Source organism: Myotis lucifugus, unplaced genomic scaffold (assembly GCF_000147115.1).
Source record: "Myotis lucifugus unplaced genomic scaffold, Myoluc2.0 scaffold_329, whole genome shotgun sequence".
In the NCBI taxonomy this organism is placed as follows: Eukaryota; Metazoa; Chordata; class Mammalia; order Chiroptera; family Vespertilionidae; genus Myotis; species Myotis lucifugus.
This window is the reverse complement of record NW_005871377.1, coordinates 1,030,743-1,051,021: the sequence shown is the minus strand read 5'-3', so window position 1 is coordinate 1,051,021 and position 20,279 is coordinate 1,030,743. Positions and strand designations below refer to the sequence as shown.

General features: G+C 44.0%; 2 protein-coding genes across 3 annotated transcripts in view; one reads left to right on the top strand and one right to left on the bottom strand.

Annotated features, from left to right (window-relative positions):
- TOP2A (DNA topoisomerase II alpha) overlaps positions 1–8,353 on the top strand; it is a 28,448-nt gene extending 20,095 nt beyond the window's left edge. Inside the window, exons 26-35 of one of the 2 annotated variants that reach the window (XM_023764347.1) lie at positions 157–315; positions 445–528; positions 1,495–1,677; positions 2,885–2,975; positions 5,033–5,185; positions 5,426–5,549; positions 5,898–5,941; positions 6,505–6,704; positions 7,238–7,366; positions 7,929–8,353. In XM_023764347.1, the coding sequence (XP_023620115.1) occupies positions 157–315; positions 445–528; positions 1,495–1,677; positions 2,885–2,975; positions 5,033–5,185; positions 5,426–5,549; positions 5,898–5,941; positions 6,505–6,704; positions 7,238–7,363 (1,164 nt within the window). In that variant the 3' untranslated portion in view covers positions 7,364–7,366; positions 7,929–8,353. Of the gene's footprint in view, positions 1–156; positions 316–444; positions 529–1,494; positions 1,678–2,884; positions 2,976–5,032; positions 5,186–5,425; positions 5,550–5,897; positions 5,942–6,504; positions 6,705–7,237 lie in introns of both variants that reach the window. The other variant, XM_014466236.2, reaches the window with a different exon arrangement.
- A 10,933-nt stretch (positions 8,354–19,286) lies between these two features.
- Positions 19,287–20,279, bottom strand: part of RARA (retinoic acid receptor alpha) — a 41,383-nt gene continuing 40,390 nt past the window's right edge. The window contains exons 10-11 of the mRNA XM_014466196.2: positions 20,097–20,222; positions 19,287–19,362 (exon numbers count right to left, since the gene is read on the bottom strand). Coding sequence (XP_014321682.1) covers positions 19,287–19,362; positions 20,097–20,222 — 202 coding nt within the window. The remainder of the gene's footprint in view (positions 19,363–20,096; positions 20,223–20,279) is intronic.

The following is a 20,279-nucleotide window of genomic DNA, read 5'->3' as shown; positions in this document are numbered from 1 at the left end:
AAACTCTATCCCTCTCCCTTCCTCTCTGTAAAAAATCAATAAAATATAAAAAAAAAAGGCAGTGTGCTGTATAATTTTTAAAAAAAAAAAGACTGTATAACCTAATGTCTATGTTTTATATTTCCTATTAAAACTACATTTTAATTCTTCCCATAGGTTACAGAAGAAGAAGAAAATGAAGAGAGTGACAATGAAAAGGAAACTGAAAAAAGTGACTCTGCATCTGGACCAACTTTCAACTACCTTCTTGATATGCCACTTTGGTATCTAACTAAAGAAAAGAAAGATGAACTGTGTAAACAAAGAAATGAAAAAGTGAGTTGTTGATGGATGATACATTTTGCTTAGTTATGTTCTAACTGTGAAAGCAAAAACTTGTGTGCTTCATGAAAATACTGTTTATGCATATAAATTAACTCTAAATTTGCTGACTATCTTATCAAGGAACAAGAGCTGGAAACATTAAAGAGAAAAAGTCCATCAGATTTGTGGAAAGAAGACTTGGCTGCTTTTATTGAAGAGCTGGAGGTGTGTAGCTATAATGTCCATTTTAGAATTTTTACTAATGAAATAATAGGTTCTATCAATATACCTTTTTATCAAGAAATTTCACAATTGGCAGTAGAAAGAATATGGAGGCAAAAGGAAATATTACAAGATAACACATAAAAGAACAAACTGTTTTAAACTAGTTAGAATAAAGTAAATGATGCCAGGAAACATACTAACCTGGAAGTTTCTGGACAAAGAGGAAAAGGGAAGGAGGACAAGAGTTGATTTTTGACCTATTGGGACTAAGAAGATAAGAATTTAAATGTGAAAAGAAGACCAACCCAACCCAGTCCTCCAAATCATCCTAAAAGGACAGAAACAGTTAATCTTCAGGGCTAGCTAATTAGTAGTTTCAAAGATCCTGTTAATTTCACTGTTCGGTTTTCCTACATTTTGACATTAAAAAAAAGCATTTCACAAATGAAGCTAAAAGGATTACCATGCAAATTTATATTATTGCATTATTGCATTCAATACGATGTGCAGCTTACAATCAGTTGATTGGATAAGAATACATTACTAGAATTACATCCTTATTTTTTGATTTTACAAATATGTATATATGTATTTTATCCCTAACCTACTTTGCCCTTTTTATCCTCAGAAAGATTCAGTGGGAAAATCAAGAGTAGAACCCAATCTTCTATCCCCACACTGTTCAAAGTGTGTCTTAATTATATTTTCACTGTTGTGGTGGTATACTTAGATATGGAACAGGTTGTCACAAATTTATTTTAAGATATAACTAGTTGAAACCTGTTTAACACATTAAGCGCCCTGTCAGTCACCGGTGACTGACACTATACTTTCCGTCCGGAAGACAAAACAGGCTGGGCGCTTAACGTGTTAATTTTTGCCTTTTATGCTATTCCTATAAAGTAATAAAGATGTTATAAAGCCTTTGTTAGCTTATAAACTTGCTTTCTTCTATCCCTCTTTTAGGCTGTTGAAGCCAAGGAAAAACAAGATGAACAAGTAGGACTTCCTGGGAAAGGGGGGAAAGGAAAAGGGAAAAAAACACAAATGGCTGAAGTTTTGCCTTCTCCAAGTGGAAAAAGAGTCGTCCCCCGGGTGACCATAGAGATGAAAGCAGAGGCAGAAAAGAAAATTAGAAGGAAAATAAAGGTAATACTCTTGAAAACATTATACATAAAATACTTTAAGCTTATTTTCACATAAAATTGAACAAATTATAAGTTTTCTACTCCCATAGTTTGGAATTTACCCTATATCTAGTCATAACATTCCTTTTTATAAAAAAGAAATTATTGGTTGATTTGAGAGAGAGAGAAACACTGGTTTGTTCCACTTATTTATGCATTCATTGGTTGATTCTTGTATGTGCCCTGACCGAGGATTGAACCCACAACCTTGCATATCAGGATGACACTCTTTAGCAACTGAGCTGCCTGGCCAGGGTATAACATTCCTTTCTTATGAGCCTGTTTTTTTTAATGTTTAAATATCTTGAAAAAGTCATACTTGTACCTTTATTAAGAGTTCTTAACCAGACCCAAAGAAAAAAAATCACTTTGACCGGATATAGATGTGTATACTTGACCTTGTATTATTCTAAGTACAGTAAACCCTTGATTTTTGCAGACCTCAATTTAATGGACTTTGGACAAATTTAATGGACAAAATTTCTAGTCTGTATGTCACATGTGAAAATTAACACCTTGTTAACTTTTAAACGCTTTTAACCAAGATTTGCTTATAATTAAGTTAACAGGTTATATTTTTTGTTATTAATTCATTGTTATTTTTAACAAATATTAGGGAATAGGCTATATGTTGGAAAAAATACTAGTGATTTTGCCAACATAAATAAAGATTACATATCTATAACTATAGTCTACATATTTAAATCAAAGTGTCATTGCTCATAAACAATGTCCAGTGATTAGCACGTGTTCACACTGCATTTGTTTGTACAAGGTAATTGGTTCTCTTGTCAGTGGCATGACTTTCTGCAGTAGTTTTAATACATGCTAAGTCAGTGTTCTGACGTGCTAAGGCATGCTCCAGCAGTGTGCATTTGTTTACTGTGAAGTGACTGGTGAATGCACGCATTTATTAGACCTATTCAATATGTAAACTTTTCTGTGAAATTAAACTTCTAACTACACAAACGTGTCTACATAAGTAAAAACAGGTAAACTCACTAATTTGTCAATTTTTAAACATGCACATTCAGAAAAGCTACTTTGTTATATAGATAATGGACTTTCGGCTTTAACGGGCACCCCCTCTCCCAAATTAATCTGTTATATCGAGGTTTTACTGTAATAAAATTTGGCAGAGCTTGACCATTTTCATCTTACTCTTTTAGAATGAAAATACTGAAGGAAGCCCTCAAGAGGACAGTGTGGAACCAGAAAGCCTAAAACAAAGATTAGAGAAGAAACAGAAAAGAGAACCAGGTATTAAAACATTTTAAGGAAAATGGTAGAGTTGAGATAAAATTATGTTTGTTACCTAGCACATTCCACATAGCTATTCAATAAATTTTAGTGCGTAACATGAAGGAGAGCTATAGCTGAAGTAGTTTGAACCTCACTAATAATTGTCTTTGGGATTTGATTTGAGTAGAGACCATTTTGTAATGAAATATTTGTTAATTTGGCAACTTGGATTCCTCAGTTGGGATCCAAAGAAAACAAACTCAGTTAATTAGATTTCTCCTTGCCAGTTAAAAGCTTGAGTACAGTGACCACATCTTAGTCATGTTTATATTATCCCTACAGTTTAAGATTAATGCCTTTATTGAGTATCTACTTTGTTTAACTTCCTCATTGAGTTATTGACATACCAAATTCATGCTGTAAAGTGGACCAGTTAATGATTCTGGTATTCTCCAAAGTTTTAGAACAATTTATTGCCCCCCCCACCCCCAAAAGAAACACTGTACTCATTGAAGGTCACTTCCCATTTCCTCCCAACTCCTCCTCCCATTAGGCAACCACTAATCTAATTCTATCTCTAGATTTACCTATTCTAGACGTTTCATATAAAAATATGTGGTCTTTTGTGTCTGGCTTCTTTCACTTAGCATAATGTTTTCCAGGGTCATCCATGTAGTAAACATGTATCAATATGTATCAATACTTCCTTCATTTTTATTGCCAAATAATATTTCATTGTAGAGATACTGTTCATCAGTTGATAGGTATTTGGATTGTTTCACTGGGAGGAATTGACCTCCAGGCCAAACTGGCTGTAAGGACCAGCTATGGCTACAGTGGGAGAGCTGCTGTGCAGAAACACCCCTATGGAGCAGGACTTGCTTGAGTGGGACTTTGGTGCTCACTGAGTCTGCCCCATGAGTGTGTTGCTAATGGATGTATAGAGATATAATCTGCTGTGGTCTGAAGATGTCCACTGGGAGCACTGCCTCTAGGGCCTCCAGGGAGGTGCAGTCAGCCACTGCCTGGGGCCGCCCTGCAGGAGCTATTTGTATTGGGTATGGAGGTGCCCAGGCAAGGTGCAGCTGTGAAGCAAGTTAGGCTCATGCTCCAGCAGGGTCTTGCGCCTTTTATTGCTAAACCCCGCTGCAGCTTGTTTGCAATATTTTAGCACAGTCTGAAGCCTGAGCAAGGACAAGCCGCTGCAAAGAGGTTGGGTGGGGTTGCAAATTAGATGGGGCAGGGTCTCAGGGAATAACCGGGATGGAGCAAACAGGTAAGGCTGCCAGTCAGCCCTGCAACTGGGGAGGTCCCAGCACAGGAACCCCTGTGAGAACCCAGGTCTGGGAGAAAGCTGCCCCCAAGTTCCTGCCCCAATGCCAGACAATCCAGTTCCTCCCCTTATGTGTCTGGGTCCCCCAGAGCCTCATCCTGACACTGCAGCTCAGAGGAAGCAGGACATTCAGTTCAGTTCCTGCACCAGCCCATTAAAAGGAACACCTGAGTCTCCAGCAGTCTCCGTGTCACTGAGCCCCAATCCCTGCTGGTTTTTACAGCCTGTAGTTATGGGGACTTCTTTCCCCAGCTCTGGGAGCCTGGGCTGGAGGGGTCTGGTATAGGGCTGGGACCCCTTGCTCCTCACAGGCAGCCTCCACAGAGACCGTCTCTCTCCCTATTAAAAAAGCAGCACACGTGGGTGCCAGTCCAGCCCGTTCAGCGCCTCTGCCCCTCCTACCAGTCTCAGTATGCTTTCTTCTTTACTTCTCTAGTTGTCGGACTTCCATTCAGCCCCCTTTTAGGTGGTTCTGAATGATAGTTGTTCTGTATTTTAGTTGTAATTTTGATGTGGCTGTAGGAGGCTGTGAGTACAGGTGATTTACCTACACCGCCATCTGTTTTCTGCAACACGTATTATGGGATTCATTGACTAAGCTATATGCTCCATGAGAAGAGACTTCTGTTTCTGTTCACCATTGTATTCCAATACTAGCCCAGAACTCAAGAAATATTTGAAGGATGGATGATAGAGAAAAGTGGGTCTAAGAATATGTAAAGTTGGTTAATCTCCCTTCTAGGTAACAAAGCAAAGAAACAAACCACATTGCCATTTAAACCAATCCAAAAAGGAAAGAAGAGAAACCCCTGGTCTGATTCGGAATCAGATATGAGCGGTAATGAAAGTGATTTTGATGTCCCTCCACGAGAAGTAGAGCCACGAAGAGCAGCAAGTAAGAAAAACTGACGAATATGTAGATACACTAAGATTTTAATGGCCAATATATATTTCAGGGCACTTAATCTCAGAAATTGTTCTATCTTAGAGCAGTAATTATATTTAAAAATTTTTAAACTAAAGCATCTTTTAGGAAATTAAACTGAAGCTTAAATCTTCATGAAATGTTATATCAATCTGTGGATCAAACAGTCTATTACCCCTTTGATTATTTGTATATGTATGTTTTTAATAGCAAAAGCCAAATTCACAGTGGATTTGGATTCAGATGAAGATTTCTCAGATATTGATAAAAAAAGTGAAGATGAAGATTTTGTCCCATCAGATGCTAGTCCAGTTAAGACCAAAACTTCCCCAAAGTAAGTATCTTTTCTAATATGGGTTTTATCATGATTATTTTTTTTAATATATTTTATTGATTTTTTTTATAGAGAGGAAGGGAGAGGGATAGAGAGTTAGAAACATCGATGAGAGAGAAACATCGATCAGCTGCCTCCTGCACACCCCCTACTGGGGATGTGCCTGCAACCAAGGTACATGCCCTTGACTGGAATCGAACCTGGGACCCTTCAGTCCACAGGCCGACGCTTTATCTACTGAGCCAAACCGTTTAGGACTATTGTGATTATTTTTAATAGCTGATGATGTATTCTTTGTTGTTTGACACATTTAGAATTGGTTCTCAGGATGTAATTTTTTTCTTCTAGACATACGAACAAAGAACTAAAGCCACAGAAGAGCACCACATCAGGTGTGTACTAAGTAAAAAGAGGGAGCCGTCTGCTTTCCTGGGGTGGTCAGATCCACCTGGGTTCTAATGCAGACTACATTAGCCAAGCCCTGCCTTTGAAAATAAATGTGGGTTCTCATTAGCATTACATTGATGTTGTTCATTAGGTTTAATTTTGCAAATAAAGAGGTTCTACATTTAATGTGCTGCCGGCTGGCATGCCTCAGTGGTTGAAAGTCGACCTATGAACCAGGAGGTCACGTGACAGTAAAGAAAACAGCGGCAAAAAGCCTGTCTTAGACATGTGTTAATAATATTGGGATTAACTAATATTGGTTGCCACAAGTCAATCTTAATTTTTTATTCCCAAATTTTACTATTGATATTAAAATTAAGTCTTTTCCAAATGAAAGCAAATCTAATCTTTAGATGTTTATAATAAGAAATGGTGGTTAAAAGGTTTAAGATTAGCATGTTTCTCAAAATGCCAGGCACTATCTAGCTCATTGCTATGACCAGGACAGGATTTATACACAGTTGCAGATGTTAGAGTGGCCATGATGAATGCTCGTGTTGACTTGCAGGTCAGTCTTCCACCTCCACTACAGGTGCCAAAAAAAGGGCTGCACCAAAAGGAACTAAAAAGGATCCAAGCTTGACTTCTGATGTCCCTCAAAAGCCAGATCCCCCCAAAACCAAGATTCGCCGCAAAAGGAAGGCATCCTCTTCTGATGATTCCGACTCTAATTTTGAGAAAATGATTTCTAAAGCAGTCACAAGCAAGGTGGGTGTTTATCCTAATTCTTTGCTGTAGGTGGATTTTGTTTTTGTTTTGTGTGTGTGTGTTAATCCTCAACCAAAGGATATTTTTCCATGGATTTTTAGAGAGAGTGGAAGAGAAAGGGAAAGACAGAGAGAAATATCGATGTGAGAGAAATATATCGATTGGTTGCCTCCTGCAGGAGCCCTGATCAGGGCCCGGGCTGGGGAGGAGCCTGCAACTGAGGTTTGTGCCCTTGACCGGAATCAAACCCAGGACCCTTCAGTCCGCAGGCAGACACTCTATCCACTGAGCTAAACTGGTTAGGGCTGCTGTAGGTGTTTTAAAACATAACCAAGCTTTGCTCTTAATAATTTAGCACATTTGTAAGAAAATTTAAATCCCAATTCATTAGCTTTTACTGTATTTAGTTTAGTAACAAAGTTACATACCTCTTAGTCCATGAGAGAGTTGTCTTAGACTTAGTTCACATATTTTTTACATTGAAATTCTGCTGTCAGGTTAACATGTGCAAATTACTTTGGCTTTTCTCTTAGAAATCCAAGGGGGAGAGTGATGACTTCCATATGGACTTGGACTCAGCTGTGGCTCCTCGGGTAAAATCTGGACGGACAAAGAAACCTATTAAGTACCTCGAAGAATCAGATGAAGATCTGTTTTAAAATGTGAGGTGACTATTTTAAGTAATGATCTTATTGAGCTGAAGACTGGTTTTAAAGTTACCTCAATCTTTTTTTTTCGTTCCCTCCCTATGAATTTAGTTTGGGGAAGATAGTTTTAATCTGGAACCATCAAAGTGAAGTGTGGTTCACAGTGTCCCTTATCTCTTTATAACACCATCTAAAGGGTGGTCCATCTCACGGGCATTGTTTTCTTCTCTGCTTTGTCTATGTTTTTAGTCTATTTTCTTTTGTCTTTAAAATCTGATTTTACTTCTGGACTCTAGAGATAGTTACGCAGTAGTCATTTCAGCATAATGTAGTTTATTGGCCATATATGAAGCTAGAATTGGAGCACTTTGATATAAGTGTCTATCTACTGTACCTCCTTTCCTACTTTCATAAATATGAGGTAAAGCATGATTAATTCTGTTTTCTCTGTGTGGTATAGGTAATTTTCCATCAGATAGAATTTTGTAGTTGTAGTACAAAATATACTTGCCAGTCAGCCTTTTTTGAATTTTTGTTCAAGTAATGAGAAGTTGCTTATATTCTTCATATTCTTCAGAATATCAGCAGAAGCTGAAGAAAAAAACACCCTGGCTGTTTAACCTCAACACAGACATTAGGATGAAGGAAATTATACCATAAGTTATGTGACTATCTCAACTTTTCACTTTTCTCCTCTTGCTGCCTCTGAGTCTGAATTTCCCAAAAACAAACTTCTATAGAGTGTTGGATTGCAGAAGAGTGAGCTCAATATTTACTCAAAGATATTACATATTTTATTGATTCCATACTCAGCAATTAGTTGTTATATCCATTTTAGGAAATCTCTATAATTTTCAACTTGCAAACTTGTTAAGACCTTTCTACCTTTTACATGTGTGTGACTTCAGTGGTGTTATCAATGTTGTAAATATTTACTATGTATTTCTATTTAGCTTAATTCCAACAATTTTGTACTTCAATAAAACATTCTAAACATTGCAACCCATTGATTGTCCTTTTTTCTCCCTGCATTATACCTTTTTCTTATTGTAAAATCCCTCTTCACTTTTTTTTAATAAGCATTTAGACACTTTTTTCTTCACTTCCTTGTGAGAACTATTCTGATCATATTATAATGTTCCTGACTGCCCCTGGCCATAGTGGTGCGTCTAAGAGATAGGCACCATGACCTAATTGAGGCCAATCAGGTTTTTTCTCTAGGAATTTTATACATGAGTACTGCATTTTTCTTCACACTCAAAAGTTCTTGGCCCTACATCAGTAAAGCGTTTTAAATATGTGTGTATATTTTTAAACAATTCCCTACTTCAACAACTTTTTTTCATTTGTCAACAACTATTTTAATAAACCTAGTCAACTACTTGATATCAGTAAATTATACTGGGGCAACTGGCTAATTGAAAAAACAACTATTAGATAAATCCAACCCCTCCTCACATCTTACACCAAAGTTAAGTGTAGATATACTAAATATTTAAATGTCAAAGATAAAACTATTTTTAGCCCTAGCTGGTTTGGCTCAGTGGGTAGAGCATCGGCCTGCTGACTAAAGGGTCAAGGGCACATGCCCGGGCTGTGGGCTTGATCCCCATTAGGGGGCATACAGGAGGCAGCCAATCAATGATTCTCATCATTGATGTTTCTATCTCTCCCTTCCTCTCTGAAATAAATATATATATATAAAAGCCTAAGCGACCTTTGTGACCAGACGACTGGCCAGTAGCTATGATGCGCACTGATCACCAGGGTGCAGACGCTCAATACAGGAGCTGCCCCCTGGTGGTCAGTAAACTCCCACAGCCAACCTCCCGCGGTCCCTCCACCTGGCCAACCAGCCCCAATTGGCTGGGAGGGACCCTACCCATGCATGAATTTGTGCACCAGGCCTCTAGTATATTAAATAAAACTATTTTTTAAAGGTACTAGAAGAAAAGTAAATGAGTTAGAGGGATAACCTAAACATATCCCCAAGGGTACTGTTGATTTAAAAAAATGAAAAAGGCCCTAACTGGTTTGGCTCATGGTCCCAGGTTCTATTCTGGTCAAGGCCATGTACCTTTGGTTGTGGGCTCAATCCCCAGTGGGGGGCATGCAGGAGGCAGCTGATCGATGTTTCTGACTATCCCTCTCCCTTCCTCTCTGTAAAATCAATAAAATATATTTTAAAAGGAAAAATGAGTCCTTTCATCAGAATCTGGACAAAAAGGCCACATTCTGTCCCAGCAATTCTCACTTTAAGAAATTTAGTTCAAGAAAAGAATTGGACATGCAAAAAACTAAGTAAAAACACACAAATGCAACTTCTAGTAACACAGAAAACAATATTGTAGTTAAGATGATAATTGTACTTTCCATTGGGGAAAGTGGGATAAGTGTATAAGGGATTTCTGTATTTCTCCCAACTATGTGTAAATCTACAATTATCTCCCAAAAAGCCATATACAAAATATTGACATTTCTTTAATAATTAAATAAAAAGTAACCTAAATTTTAAATTATGGTACAATGAAGAATACCAGTTACTCATTAAGAATTATTGTGGCTCAGTGGTTGAGCAGCAACCTATGAACCAAGAGGTCATGGTTCGATTCCCAGTCAGAGCACATACCCGGGGGTGTGCAGGAGGCAGCCGATCAATAAAAATATATTTTAAAAAAGAAAGCAATTTACAAATCAAAGGTGAAACCCCTGTCCGGTGAGTACGCATTTGTTTGCAAAATAAATAGTGGACGAAAAGCATATGCACCCTCTTTAGAAAGAAAAATAATCAGAAACATTTCCCTTTAGAAAGTAGAAGTTTGCCCCTGATCATTAAAGTACTTGCTAACTAAAAAGACGCGAAAGGCCCAACTGGCATGGCTCAGTGGTTGAGCATCAACCTATAAACCAGGAGTAACAGTTTGATTCCTGGTCAGGGCACATGCCCAGGTTGCGGGCTCGATCCCCAGTGTGGGACGTGTAGGAGGTGGCCAACCAATAATTCTCATCATTGATGTTTCTATCTCACCCTCTCCCTCTCTGAAATCAATAAAAAAATTTTTTTTAAACAAAAAAGACTCCAAGGGAATAATACATCCCTGACTCTTCGTTCCTTAAGCCACTGACATCTTAGGAGATTAAAATTCTGGTGCTAATAAATTTAAGTGATTGTACACATTTAGACCCTTTATAAAATGTATTTATTTCTATATATAAATATGAAACATTGCTTAAATAAGTAGGTATTACATCAATTACAAGTTATAAAAAATGGTTATTGAGAAAATAAGGGATTCAAAAATTGTATTAGTAGATAAATTTTTTCTGATGCAATGGGACTTCAGTGATTTCTGGCCATTTTTCCTGAAATCCAAGCACATAGAAAACTTTTTAACTCACTTTTTCTTCAAGTGTAATGGATATCTGTTCTTGTCTGCCCAATATCCCTTTCCTCAGTAATTCCACCTTTGGGAAATTATTCTGAAAATTTTAAAGCAAAAAGCATTATTTACACTGGGAAGAGCACAGATGTCTTGCATTAGAGAATTGGTTAAACTAGTACATCCTTATTACCATGTAATATACAGCCATTAAAAGTCATGTTTTCCCAGAACTTTTTATTTTTTAAATCCTCACCCGCGGATGTGTTTTTATTGATTTGAGAGAGAGGGAGGGAGGGAGGGAGAGAGAAATATTGGTCGGTTGCCTCCCATACATGCCCCAATCAAGGGCTGAACCTACAACCTGGAAAAATGATAAATGTTACATGTTTTCTTTGAAAATGAAAATTTTTTTTTCCTGTTCATAAACGTTATGTACAGGTTCTAGTTCTAATGTGATGCTGAACTGCTACCACTCCAGGAATCAAACTCAGGCGCTTTTCTCATTCACTCATGTCTGTACATTGCAAACCTGAGCAGGATGTCTGCAGGCTGTGTTGAAAAATGCTGTGATGGCTCATTGTTATGTGTCAGCTTGAGTGGCTAAGGGATGCCCAGACAGCTGGTAACGTTTTTCTGAGTGTGTCTGTGACAATGTCTCCAGAAGAATTTAGCTGATCAATGATTCTCATCATTGATGTTTCTATCTCTCTCTTCCTCTCTAAAATCAATAAAAAAAAATACATATTAAAATATACATATATATGTACTAGAGGCCTGTGCACGGATTCATACACCAGTGGGTCCCTCCAGCCTGGCCTGCGGGGATCTGGCCGATGTTCAACATCCCCCGAGGGGTCCAGGAGTGCAAGAGGGCACTCTGCAAAGTTGCTGTCCCTCAGCAGCTCCTGCGTTGAGTGCCTGCCCCCTGGTGGTCAGTGCACATCATAGCTACTGGATGGTCAGCCGATTAGCCGGTCAGCCGGTCGCTTAGGCTTTTATATATAGATATAGATATATAGGTAGATATTTTAAAATAAAATAAACTGAGCAAAGATTACCCTCATCAATGTGGGTGGGCATCATCCAATCTGCTGAGGACCTGAACAGAAAAAGGAGGACGGGCGAATTTGCTCTCTCTAAGCTGAGACATCTCATCTGCCTTTAAGACCTTGGTGCTCCTGATTCTTGGGCCTTGGGACTCAGATTTACATCACCGACCTGGTGTTCAGGCTCAGGAATTACGCCACCTATCATCATCGTTAAGTGAGGACTTAACTGTAGATCCTATTGGTTCTATTTCTCTGGAGAACTCAGACTAATACAAAGTCCATTTTGGTACCTAAAGAACCCAGGATCACCTGGGACAGTAGATATGCCAGCCTCGGTTCTGGATGCTGCGAATAAGTTCACTCGGAGTTTATTTTCTCTTAGGAAGCAGTCACTAGGTCCTCTTTCATTAGAAAGTCTAACTTTTCCGCTCTGGTTCTAAAGACATTAATAGAATACAGTCACATTAATATGCCGTGTCTTTGCCGGACCAGGAAAAACTTTAACAAAGAGCAGTTCCTCACTGGCATAGTGTTTGCTGTTCGATTCCCTTGTCATAAGGTGATTCTTGCAACATGTGGTTCTTATTTCAGGCCGTGCTCATGAGTGAAGTAGTGACAGTAGATTCATTCCCACGCAGGGAATGTTGGTGTCACTACAGTGCCTTATCCATAAGAGTGACATGCACACACAGTTACTTGGCAATAAATGGCCGCACTGTAGAACAGTTTTATGAAACAATGGGCTTCCTACAAGTAGATGTGTTGCAACAATGTCAAACATACTTAGTAAGAAGTAATAAATGATAGTGCCGTCTGGCTCTTGCTTCTACAGCGTTTGGACAGAACAGACCCGGGGACGTCCCTTCTCCAACCACTCTCCGGCGTCGTATCCAGTCACCACCTTCAGAACCCCCTCCGAGACCAGCCAACACACCGGGGGGTTTACTACCTTAACTCCTGATTGCCGAACAACCATGGGCTCCCAAATTCGTCGGAATTATTCCACCGAGGTGGAAGCTGCGGTCAACCGCCTGGCCAACCTGCATCTGCGGGCGCCCACACCTACCTCTCTCTGGGCTTCTATTTTGAAGGCAATGATGTGGCTCTCAAGGGCAAGGGCCACTTCTTCCGAGACAGTTGTGGGAGAAGCGTGAGGCACTGAGCGTCTTAAAGTTGTAAAACCAGGCGGTGGCCACATTCTCTTCCAGGACATGCTGAAGCCTCCCCAAGATGAGTGGGCAAAACTCAGGACGCCATGGAAGCCGCCCTGGCCTTGGAGAGGAACCTGACCCATGGGTCAGGAGCTGCAGGCCCTTGACTCTACCTTCCCAGACCCTCAGCTCTGTGACTTCCTGGAGAACCACTTCCTGGGTGAGGAGGTAAAACTCATCAAGAAGATGAGCTACACCTGACTCACCTCCACAGGCTGCCGGCCCCCAGGCTGGGCTGGGCGAGTATCTCTTCGAAAGGCTCCCCTCAAGCACGACTAGGAGCCTTTGAAGGGCCCCTCTGCATCCCCCTGGTGTCTAGCTTTTGCCTGAGCCTCCCCCTGGAACTACTAACCATTCTTTTAACCTAAAGTCCTCTCCCATGCATTGGGCCAAATGGAAACAATAAAGCTTTTTGCAGAAAAAAGAAAAAAGAATGCAAAGAATTGTTGAGTTTTGCCTATTCAGTTGTGAGGATTAAAAATGTGCCCTAACCGGTTTGGCTCAGTGGATAGAGCGTCAGCCTGCGGACTCAGGGGTCCCAGGTTCAATTCCGGTCAAGGGCATGTACCTTGGTTGTGGGCACATCCCCAATAGGGGGTGTGCAGGAGGCAGCTGATCGATGCTTCTCCCTCATCGATGTTTCTAACTCTCTATCCCTCCCCCTTCCTCTCTGTAAAAAATCAATAAAATATATTTTTTTAAAATGCTAAGCTTGGTGGGCACAATTTCACTTCTGGGTGCCACCAGAAAGCTTTCATGCAGCCACCACCTGACAATTTACCTGTGGGAACAGTTTGCAAAGCTGCTGAGCTGTGTTCAACCCAGAATCGCCTTCACAATATTTGTCAACCACATTAAAGTGGGTGCTGTTGGGGTGACTAAAGAGAGGATAACCCCCATCAAAGCATCTTTTGAAGAGCCTTTTCAGTCTTTTCTGTTTACACAACCCTCAGATACAAAAAGGTTCACAGGTGATTTAAAGCGCAGCCCCCAGCTCATTTGCAAAAGGTTGGCCAGCTGTCACTCCTGATGAGACATCTCTAGAGCAGGAGGTCAAGTTGCTCTTGAAAACTAGACACTATTTGTTTAGTCAATTACATGTTGACTTCTTTGCAGTGGGCTACACTCATTGGTTGAGTTCATCCTGTTTACAGCTGGTCTGCAAAATACTGTGCTACAGCTCAAATTTAGCAAGAGTAGCATTTACTAAGAACGGCCCAGACCCTGAGATCCTTGTCACATCTAACAGACAGTGAAGGAAGAAGAGGACAGAAGCCTGCCCAGAGAGGTGGACAGAGAAGTGTGTAACGATGACTTAGAGACAGTCTTATTCTCTCTCATCACCTCAAAAGAGGTGCAGTACAGACCAACATTACTTTTTTCTTTTTAAAGCAACTTTATTGAGGTATAATTTACATGCATAAAATGTACCCCTCTAAATGTACAGATGGATGACTTTTGACAGATGTAAATACCTACATAACCACCATCACAATCAAGACAAAATATTTCCACCTCCCAAAAAAAGTTCTTATGTGTCTCTTTAACCCCAACCCCAGACTAGGATTGATCAGAATCTTACTATTATAGGTTAGTTTTACCTATTCTAGAACTTCATATAAATGGAATCATTCAGTATGTATGCTTTTGTGTCTGGCTTCTTCCATTTGGCATTATGCTTTTGAAATTCATCCATGTTGTTGCTTGTATCAATAGTTCCCTCTTGCCCTAGCCCAGTGGTCGGCAAACTGCGGCCCCTTGAGTGTGGCTCTTCCACAAAATACCACGTGGGGCGCACACGTACAGTGCGATTGAAACTTCATGGCCACACTCAAGGGGCCAAAGAGCCGCATGTGGCTCTCGAGCCGCCGTTTGCCGACCACTGCCCTAGCCGGTTTGCTCAGTGGCTAGAGTGCCGGCCTCAGGACTGAAGGGTCTCAGGTTCGATTCCGGTCACATGTGAGGCAACCAATCTATGTTTCCCTCTCTGTCTCTCCCCCTCTCTTCTAAAAAATCAGTGGAAAAAACATCCTCAGATGAGGGTTAACCAAAAAAACAAAACAAATGTTTCCTCCTATTTTATTTTATTTATTTTTAGAGGGGCAGGAAGGGAGAGAAACATAAATCAGTTGCCTCCCGCACACGCCCTGACCTGGGATTGAACCTGCAACCTAGGCATGTGCCCCGAACTGGTGACCTCCAGGTGCACAGGGTGATGCCCCAACCAGCTGAGCCACACTGGCCAGGGCTAGTTCCCTGGATTTTTTTGAAATTGCTGAATATTATTCCATTGTATGGATAGTTTATCTTTTCACCTGTTGATAGACACTGAGTTGTTTCCAGTTTGGCCCTATTATAAATAAAGCTGTTAGGAACATGAGCATGTTTTTTATAGACATATTTTCTCATCTCTCTTGGGTCAATACTCAACTTGGAATTGTTGGGTCATTGTAAAGGTGTAGGTTTACCTTTGTAAGAAACTGCCAAACTTTTTCAAAGAGGTTGTATCATTTTACACTCCCCCTTACATTGGTCCTCAGTACTTTCTGAAGTTAGATGTTTTCCTTTCAGTCAGACAGTATCTTCATTGGCCTCAAAGTGGCCCAATACATCCTGATGAATGCAAAAAGATATAGCAGTAAATGTTATTTTAGCAGGAGGAAAGGAAGCCCAATCCACGAGTGACTTTGTCTTCTGACTCTGGTAACTTTCTGTGACTTTCCAGAGCCTGGCCAAGGTCAGGCCTTAGGACCCATGAGTATTGCTTTTAGGGAGGGACTTGTGCCCATCAATTGACCTCGAGTTAATCTGATCCCACTTCTGCCCCTGGGCTGTTGGAGAGAAAGAAGGTCGAGGACCCACGGCTGCAGGAAGGGATTGTGGTTGCTTATACCACCTGGCACTTTCAAACAGGGGCCGTTCAGAGCTGCATGGAGGGAAAGGGACTTTGAAAAATGCCTCTTGACAATTCAGATCCTTACCCTTTCCCCAACCCAGTCCCAAGGCTGTTTCTCTCATCTGTCAGTTCACGCACTCCAGGCTTTCAAGGAAAGGAAGAGAGGGACTCCCAAGTCCTGTGGTCACTCAGAGAGCCGCCTGACGGTCCCAGCCACTGCCAGGCCCACTTACTGTCCTCTCTGAGCAAAGCTGCTACAGGTACAACCTAGAAATGGGTGAAATGGGGAGAAGAGACCAGGTGGGGGCCTCCCGTTGGCAGTCATGACTTCTCTGCTCAAGAACAAGAAGGGATGGGACTTGGCGGAGACACAGAAAGGAAGGCCCAGAGGGGCAGTGGTTTGGAAGGGCCTGGGGACAAGGTGACAAGACAGGGAAGGCTTCCCCTTGGGAGGAACTGAGTTCCTCTGACCCCCTCCCCCCGCAAGGCGGTGTGGAGGGCCAAGACCAGAAACAGATTTGTGACAATGAAGGCTAATTCTCCCATCTCGGGTGCAAGGCCACCGAGAATAAAGACTACATTTCCCAGCTTCCTGTGGAAGGTCATCCCAGCCAATGATATGCAAGTGGGTCAGTTAGAGTAGCTTCCTGGGGCCTTTACAAGCTAGAGGTGTCCTTGCATCTTTTGTTTAGCACTTTTGCTGCTACAGCTGAAACTAATCTTAAATAGAGCCCAGGAAGGAGGTAAGGCCTCACGGCCAAGCCGGTCCCTGTTAAGGCTGAGGGCCAGGGGAGAAGCGAGAGGAGCAGGGGGGAACCCGTGAGCAGAAGGCGGTGGGATCCGGAGGGCGTGCAGGCCTGGGGAGAGTTTGAAGGGTCAGAAACTGTGCAGCCAGGTGGGGGCGGGGGGCAGAGGACTAGGAGAAGTAACCAGGAACCAACCATGCCCACAGCCTCTCACACCCGCACCTTCCACACTCGGGCTGAGCTGGGGGCAGGAGGATTTGACCATCAGTCCATCTTGGAGTTTTCATTTCTACCCGGGACTGGACATTCCGATTGGCCACTCCAGTGATCACAAGCTCTAGAGCAGCGGTTCTCAACCTGTGGGTCGCGACCCCTTTCACAGGGGTCGCCTAAGACCATCCTGCATATCAGATATTTACATTACGCTTCATAACAGTAGCAACATGACAGTTATGAAGTAGCAACGAAACTAATTTTATGGGTCACAACATGAGGAACTGTATGTAAAGGGCCAGAAGGTTGAGAACCACTGCTCTCGAGGACACCAGAACAAGCGACCGAGGCGTGGGACCCACCACGGTTCGCATCATTTGAGGCAAAGAAGATCCGCACCCTCTGTAACCTCCCACCCCACTTCACTCACTCATCCGCCTGGCTGGTATTTAGTGAGCACCTACTACCGGCCAGAAACTGTTCTGGGAGCTGGAGACAGGACAGGGGATAAAGCGCTAATCACCCTGCCCTCCTGGAGCCCACGTGATAGCGGAGGAGATGGATGCTGCACAGGATAAGTAAGAAGAAGCATGCTATGTAGTGATCAGTGCGAAGAAAATAAAGCTGAGAAGAGGGCTAAGACGTAGGGGGGTAAATTCCACGTAGGGGGGTAAATTCCACGTAGGGTGGTTGTGAAGGCCTCACAAGACGCAACATTTCTGTAAAGACTTTTAAACATGTCAGAGGGGCACAGGGAAGAGAAAATACAGTCGTTTCCTGATGCTGGCACTTACTGGGCACAAAGTGACGTGCCTGCATGTGTGTGTCCATGTGTGGCAGACGTGGGAAGTGGCTCCACAGCCGGGCGGGGTAGGGCGAGTGTCTGGGACAGGGATTGAACGTGCACAGGGCAGGACGGGCCCCGGGCCGCAAGTATGGCCAAGAATGGAGCCAGCCTGGTTAGCATCAGCAACACCTCCTCCCAAGCTGGACAGCGCTATCTGGGAAGGAGGACGGGCCGTGATTGTAGAGTCTCCTGTGTCTGGCCTGTGGCATCGGGGGCTGGGGACACTACAGGGTGACCATGGGCTCTCCGCCTCCCGCCCCACCCTAGCCCACCACCCCCTCAGCCGCTTTCCACCCCCCACGGACAGGCCGGTCTGATGGGTTTTTCCAGGCTGGCCCAGTGGGCTGACCCAGCAGGGGGCGAGGGGACAGGGCAGGGACCATTCCTGGACAGTCAGGGGCAATGAGGTGTGTCCCTGAGCCCCACGCCTGTGGACGGAAGTTGGGGGTTGGAAAGCAGCTTTTCCAGAGGCAGGAGGAGGTCATGGGGTGAGGTCTGCAGTGCCCCCACCCCACTTCCTGTTTTGGGGGGTGTGGCCCCTGCATGTGCTTTCCCTTGGACTCCATCCAGGACCGTCTCTCCCCACCCAGGCCCATTCCCAAGGGAACCCTGCACGGGGCGGGTGGAAAGAGTTGGGGTTTTTCCAGGCGGGGCTGGGCCCCTGAGCCAGAGGGGATGAAGGGCACCTTTCCCACCCCTTCCTGAAACCAGCCCCAGGGTCCCTGTCAACATGGAAAAACCACACAGACCCCCAAGGGCTGAAGGGGAAAGGCAAAGCCACTGAGCAGGTGAGTCCTGGCACCCTTCCCGCACAGGAAGGCGCAGGAAGGGGTAGCAAGGCCCACCCCTGTGCCTGTGCCTGTGCCTGTGCCTGTGCCTGTGCCCACTGGCCCAGTCAAAGCCCTGGACTGTCAGGCCCTGGGAAGGCAGCCAGGCTCGACGGAGGACAGTTCCATGACGGGCTTAAGAGTATGAACTCAGAACCAGGAGGGTCAGGCCTGAGGCTGGGACCTGCTGAGTGACGGTGGCTTAGATCCTTTGAGTCTCAGACTCCCGGCTACCAAGGTTCCAGTCCTCTAACCCGTGCGATGCGCTCCGCACAGGGCCTGGCCCAGGGCAGGTGCACCCGTGAGGGAGGGGCCTGGTGTCCAGGTTGGGAAAACTCCTAGAAAGACAGTGTCCCCTCCCTGGCTGCTCAGGTCACCAGGGGTCATCCTATGGGGCAGCTTCTCTTGCCACCTAGAGCCACAGGAGATGATCCCATTCAGAGCCTATGGGAGGGAGCCTGTCTGTCTATTTTCCACGTTAAGATAACATGCTCACCAGAGGAAGTCTGGGAATTACAGAAAGCAGGAAGCAACAGCTTCAACTACCCAAGGCAGTCGCTCTCGATACCTAAGTGTTTTTCCGTGCGGGAGTTTTCTGGCCCGTGTTTTGTCCTCTGTAACCGGTTGGACCTCAGCATTAAGACTCGGAGCTGGAAGGGAACTGGGGGGTCGGCTGCAGTCGCCTCAGGTGACCAACCAGGAGACTCTGGCCCAGAAGAGCTCAGTGACTTGTCCAAGGTCAGTAGCAGAGCTGGAACCAGAGCTACCGGCTTTGCTGCCTCTTAAATGCCGGTGCCCCCAACACCAGCACCAAGCCGCCCTCCAGCCCCGAAGACCGCCTTTAAAGGGATAGTTAGTCGATAGCGGATCTAGGCCTTCCAGTTTGGGGGAGTCTGCCGGGGACCGGCTTCCATAAAGTTTCCTCAATAAGGGGTGCAGCCTCCACCCCCCCCCCGTTTCCAGATGGAGACACAGCTGTGGAATGGGGGGGAGGGGGTGGGAAAGGGAGGGCTGGCAGAATCCAGTAAGGGGTGTGTCCCTATGTCTGTTCCCAAGGGTGGACCCAGCCAACAGGGTCACCCTGTCCCTTTAAGAGAGGGGGGAGCGCTAGCCCCTCTCGGCCATCCTGTCCTGTCATCCATCCCGGCCAAATCTGAAAGGGAAAATGAAAGAGGGACCAGGAGGAACAGGTCCCGGACATCTCCCAAGATCCCTCGCTCAACGTTAACACCTCAGCTCCAGGAACAGGGTGAGTGGGGTCCACTGAGGGTCTGGGGGTGTCCGGAGCCTGTGGGGCCCGTGTGAGTGTGTGTTGGGGAGCCTCTCTCAGGAGATGTGGGAGACTGGGAGCCGAGGGGCGCCAGGGGGGAGGTGGGAGAGGCCTGGGCCGCTTTCCGCCTCACTGGGGTCGGAGGGCAGGGGATACCCAGGACAAAGGGTCCTGATAGACTTATGGAGTAGGAGTCCTTTTGTGTCACCCCACAATCCAGAGAGAAACTCACTGCAGGGGAAAGGGCAGAGGAAGAAAAAGGTGGGGTACCAAATTGGGTCTGGAGTCCTGGGTTCGAGGCACCACTCTCGCCCGCGGAAAGCAGCCTTGAGCACATAGGGCGCAGCTGGGTTCTGCTTCTCAAATGCAGTCAGGGCGGCCCTGATGGTCTCCAAGGCCCCCGCCTGCGAATCTAGGCTCTGGAGGAACCTAAGGCCCAACGAAGCCGGCCCAGGAGTCAGGCTGGAGCACCAGGCGGGGGCTCCT